The 5,852-nt window shown below is 40.8% G+C and overlaps 1 protein-coding gene across 1 annotated transcript; it reads right to left on the bottom strand.

The window, feature by feature from the left end:
• Positions 1–4,678: 4,678 nt before the first annotated feature.
• On the bottom strand, positions 4,679–5,304 carry LOC109152623. The gene is made up of 2 exons (XM_019300265.1): positions 5,011–5,304; positions 4,679–4,909 (listed from the first exon to the last, which is right to left on the bottom strand). Exons 1-2 carry the CDS (start codon positions 5,302–5,304, stop codon positions 4,679–4,681), a joined length of 525 nt encoding a protein of 174 aa, XP_019155810.1.
• Positions 5,305–5,852: the final 548 nt, after the last annotated feature.

Genomic DNA, 5,852 nt, shown 5'->3' with positions numbered 1-5,852 from the left:
TTTGTTCGGTCCACAGCCTTCCTCCAATAGTTCAGCCGCTTATGGAAATCCCTCGCATAATTCCTCCCCCAAATCCATATGGCTTTCCCACAGCGACCAATACAGTCGAGAAGAGAATGTCCTTGAGAATTTGATCAACAATGTTGCATGACCTCCCTGCACAGGAGATTCCTTAAGCCAGAGATTTTCAAAACGAAACCTAGGGTTACAGGCGTTGAAGATAGACAACGAGATTTGTAAGTGAAGGTAAATGATCACTCATCGAAGCATTAATGGAAGCGACAGTAGCTTGGTTGAATAAGTCAGACCACTCATCCGAGACCAGGATCCTATCGAGTTTGGCCTCCACCCAGTGCGGCGTACCTCTGGCCTGTTCCCAAGTGAACTGGTAGCCTCCAAATTTGAAGTCCTTAAGGCCACTAAACTCAATATCTTCACTAAAACCCTCCATAAGACGAGCTAGTTGGGGGTTACCACCTCTTTTTTCATCGGGATAAAAGACATCATTGAAATCTCCCATTGCAACTAGGGGTGTTCAATCGGTTAACCGAACCGAATTAATCGAAGTTTTTTTTTTCTTTAACCGTTAACCGAACCGAAGTTTGCTCTACCGAATTCACCGAACCGAAATTTTTTTCGGTTAATCGGTCGGTTAACCAAACTTTTTAAAGCTAAAATTTAAAATTCTAAAAATAACACCTAAACTAATAAATCCAATTAATATAAAATACATCTCATAATAAATTTCATAACAAAATATAAAAAACATGAATTATAAACTCCAAACATCCATAAGTTCAAATTAGTATTTATGAACCCAATTGGGTAGCTTAAGTGGCAAATGAGCTCTTTTTGTGGGGGAGAATTTTGGGATAACCCGGGTTCAATTCCCACAAGTGACGATCCCCTTTGGGCCAGCTTCTGTGCCTCTCGGAGCGAACCGGGTGGACCTGGACTTTTAAACGGACAGAGAAAAACCCGGACCACAATGTGTGGTTTGACACCAAAAAAAAAAGTATTTATATTTATATATATATATTAATAAACTTCTGTTAACCGTTCGGTTAATTCGGTTCACCGACCTTTCAAACCGAATTAACCGTTAACCGAAGTTTTAAAATTCCTTTAACCATTAACCGAACCGAAAAAGTTCAGTTCAAAAATGGTTAACCGAACTTTGTCGGTTTGGTCGGTTAATCGAAAATTATCCGAAATTTGCACACCCCTAATTGCAACCCAAGGGAGTGTGTTGAGATTTGAGAGCCGTTTGATGAGTGACCAGGAATCTTGTCGATGTTGGCGGTTAGGGACGCCGTAAAAACCAGTTAATCTCCATTTGGGGTCGCCGGAGCAGAGATAGACCTCAACATCTATATGATTGATTGAGAACGACTTGATACACACCTCTGTGCCATCCTTCAGAACATAGTGAGACTACCTCTCTGGCCCTCGTTGTTAACCACGAAAAGACCCGAGAAACCAAGTTTGGCCTTGATGGGCTGGAGTTTATTTAGGCCCACAAACTTTTCCATTAAGAACACCACATTGGCCTTCTTTGAGTGGACAAGGTCCATTAAAACTTGAACTGTCGCTGGGTTACCAAGCTCACGACAGTTCCAAGTTAGGAGACTCATTGTAACACCCCGTGTTACGGCCTTCAATCCCGGATTAATTATTTAATTAATTCCTTTAATAATAATTAAAAAGGGATTTAATTTGGCTAGGATTCCCTTTAATTAATTAATGTGGTCCACCATGGATCGTGGACCCTTGCCTAAACTAGAGTCTTAAGCCTATTAGGAATAAAGTGAGTAAACCTTTTTATTAATCAGATTCTAATTAGGAGTCATAGACCTAATTATTTATTAGGAATGAAGAAAGTAGGCCTTTACTATTCAGATTATGATTAGGATTCCCCTTAATTAATTAATATGGTCCACTAGGGACCATGGACCCTTATCCCTAAACCAAGTCCTTAGTCCTATAAGGAATAGAATTAGTAAACACATACCATTCAGACCATAATTAGGACTCCTAGATATATATATAAGGACATAGGAAGCACCAAGAAGTCACACCACAATAAATATCACCACACAAGAATTCCCAAAGGACTCCCCACCACCAAACCTAGGGAGATCAAACAGATGGAAATCTTAGGGAAGAACCTTAATAGCCAAGGGAGGATTAATTAAGGCTAAGAGGTAACCCATGTCTCAACAAAACCTATTTTCCTTGCTATAATTATCTTCTTTGGCCTCCTCTCTATATTCGTGTCTTGATGAATCGTTTATGATATTAATGATATGTTCTTGATGATTGTGAGATAATTTTATGTGTGATCTTGATGATCTTGATGGTATTGAGAGGTTCTTGATGATTATGTGATGTTATTGATGAATCTTGATGTTTAGATGATTAAAAGATGAACTATGGTTTTATTGATTCGAATATGATTAGAGCCCTAGGTTAAAATTGGGAATTTCGTATTGTGATATTCTTGATATAATTGGGTGGGATTTCGCATGTTCGGGTGTTGATTATGTTTAGAAGTCATGATAGGATATGTGCTATGTGATTCTTGCTTTTGATCCGTTAATTGTCTACGTGGTGTCATCAATTGCGTTTAAAAGTGTCTAAGCATGGTTTCGAGTTCCACAACGGATCCCGGGACGTTTATTTTGGTAAAAAGTCAGTGGGGGTAGGGGGACCCGCCACCTACCCGCTTCCCGAAAAGGGCGTCGCCGGCAGCGGGCAGCAGGCGGGTGGGCGACCGCCCGCCGGGCACCCGCTGCCCGGAGACTGGTCACCGGCGGGTGGCCTTCCACCCACCGGCTACCTGCTGGAAATTTTCCACTTCGGGACTCCGGCTTCCCCGTTTGATGTTTCCCCGACCCTCGTGGTGTCCCAACGGACTCCGTTTATCGTGCCTAAGTCTAGTTTGATGTTTCGGGTACCGTTCGTAGGATATGTGAGTCTTATATATATCGCATGCTAGTTGAATTGGTATCCCGTTGGCCTAGGTGAAAGAAGTATGAACCCCTTAGGATTATTCCTAGTATGTGGATGACCACACATAGGTTTCGTTATACGTTTTCTCCCCTTTCCCAATGTGTTAATATGGGTTGCATGTGCTTGCTATGTGTTATGTGTGCATGATACCCCAATTTGGTTGCGATCAAATTGGTTATTCCTGAGCTGCGGTTCAGAAGCTGGCTGCGGTCAGAATTACACTCTCGGGCTGCAGTCCACCTTTTGGTTGCGATCAAACGTTTTACATGAGCTGCGGTTCATATTCCTGGCTGCGGTCAGATGATCACTCTTGGGCTGCGGTCCACTGTTTGGTTGCGATCAAACATTATGATGAGCTGCGGTTCATCGGTCGGTTGCGATCGACCCCTTCGTGTTGCGATACGAGGCAGGGTGCTGCGGGGCCGTGTCAGAGCTATATGCGCTGACCCTCATGTATCGGCATGCGATTGGTCCTGTGGCGCCAACAAAGTGTGCTTGTGTGATGAGTTGAATGATGATATACATGAGATGAAGTGAATCCGTGACCATAGGATATATGCTAGTATCTTTACACGCTTGGTTACAACTGTTGAATGTGCCTATCCCATAGGATATATGCTAGTGTCTTTACATGCTTGGTTATAACTGTTGAATGTGCTTGTCCCTATTTGTCGAGTCTATTCCGGTTTTGAAACTAGAGTTTCCTAGGATATATCTTCCTGCTTCAAAATGACTTTTCTTATATATATATATATATATATATATATATATATATATATATATATATATATATATATATATATATATATATATATATATATATATATATATATATATATATACTTATACGGTATTTCAACGCGTTAGAGTGGGTTACCGGCATCATTCGTTGAACAGATATATTTGGCTTTCAGGTACAGCTGATTAGTTCCCAGAGCGCGCTAGAAGAACTTGGAGTAGATAGATAGTTTTCCTTTTTGGCCTGCGTGCCACAATGATGTATCGAGGATAGTTAGTTAGTTTAGCCTGTGCATCTGAGTTCTCCAGCTCAGATGTGGTATAGCACCCCGTACTCTTATGTTTAGAAATACTCTATTTTGGGATTTAATGAGAATTTACCTTTATTATATAAGTTTTAAAAGTTTCAAAATTTCGAGGTGTTACACTCATTGTGTTGGGCGGGTCTGGCTCACATGACCCGCCATATGGAAGTTTTTTGAAAGAGGCTCTGGTGGACTCAACGAACTGGGCTGGTTGGAAACATTAGAACTTGGGCCTTGGTAATCCATTCTTCTACGCTTCTGGTCCAACAAGACCAAGCCCACATAATCAGACAAAAAACGATCCCCATCAGCAGCTAACGGTACATCCTGCTCCATCTGCATGTTTCCACGCTCCGAGGACACGTGGTGAAAACTACCGCCTTCCATACCCTATATAATATTTTGCGCAGACTGTTGTACCTTATCTGATGTTCCACTCCCCTCTATAGCAAATTTGTCACTATTGAGGCCACTCACCTGTCCTGATTCAAGACGACGAGGATTGTCGGAAGCCACCTATTGCTCGTCTTCGAAGAAGTACGACGACCCACATCACGCAACCATTGACCAACTGGTTTGACATCATCAAGCTTGACCCCTTCAAACAATTTCAGACAAAACTTCTATGTGTGACCTATCATTCTGCAGATGAAACAGAAATGCGGGAGTCTCTCATAGCGAAAAGATATCCATGACCAGTCAACATCCTTCCGCTTGATCCTCATCTTAGCCGTTAGGGGCTTCGTAATATCCAGCGTAACACGGATCCGAAGGAAAGATTTCCATGACCCATAAAAGTTGTTCTTATCTGACTGAATAAATGTTCCCACGAAATTCCCTATTGTCGCGACAACCTTCTCAGAGAAAAAGCCCAGGGGGAGGCTGTGCACTTGAATCCAAAAGTCTACCTTATCCAGATGAACACGAGGCCGTGCACATGAATCCAAAAGTCTACCTTATCTAGAGGAACATCATGTGGAGGGACGTTTGGCTGAAGCCTCGCTAGGACCAGTAAGCTATGCTCGAATAACCATGGTCCGTCCTCTAGGATGCGATTCATATCCACTTCATGAAAGAGTTGGAGTATGAAAAGGTTTGGGGCGAGTTCAGTAACCACTAAGCCTCTGCCTAGGCGCCACACAGCCGTCATAGTCTCCTTCATAAAGTTAAACTTGATGATCTTGTTTGTGAGGAGCTTACTAACAAGAACAAAACGAAAGTCTTCATCATCTTCAGGACTGATCTCCATTCAAAACCGTGAATAGATAAGCAAGCCCATGCCTGTTTATGGTCTTGGGGTAACAGCGGTTGTTGTGGATAAGTGTGAGTGGGAGGTATGTGAGGTTGTTGAGGTGGAATATTTGGTGAACTAGGTGGAGGAGCCTGTGAATTTTGTGTTTCCTGCACTTGGGAATCCATAAGAGAAGCGCACACGAAGGAAGAAGAAAAACAAGGAAGGAGGAAGCTTGTTACAGGATCAAGAAGGAGAGAAGGCTAGCCAAGAAAGCTAGAGAGAAAAATATAATGACTGGGCAGTGTTATATTTTAATTGTTTGATACTTTTGATAAAATCATTTTGTGAATAACACTCTTTTAATATATATATATATATATATATATATATATATATATATATATATATATATATATATATATATATATATATATATATATATATATAATATTAACATTTTAAAAAATGTAATTTTTTTTTTTATTTTTAAATACGAAAAAATTAATATTATTTGTAGGCTTTACTTATATTTTTGAACTTTGAATTAAAAAAAAAAAAATCCG

This window comes from Ipomoea nil, unplaced genomic scaffold (genome assembly GCF_001879475.1).
Source record: "Ipomoea nil cultivar Tokyo-kokei standard unplaced genomic scaffold, Asagao_1.1 scaffold0268, whole genome shotgun sequence".
Taxonomy (NCBI): domain Eukaryota; kingdom Viridiplantae; phylum Streptophyta; class Magnoliopsida; order Solanales; family Convolvulaceae; genus Ipomoea; species Ipomoea nil.
This window is presented reverse-complemented; position numbering and strand designations above follow the sequence as displayed.

Coding starts and splice junctions, on each gene's coding strand:
- LOC109152623 (XM_019300265.1), bottom strand. CDS start 5,304: ATGGAGATCAGTCCTGAAGATGATGAAGACTTTCGTTTTGTTCTTGTT. Junction 4,910..5,010: donor ATGATGTTCCTCTAGATAAG/GTAGACTTTTGG, acceptor TTCTCTGAGAAG/GTTGTCGCGACAATAGGGAA.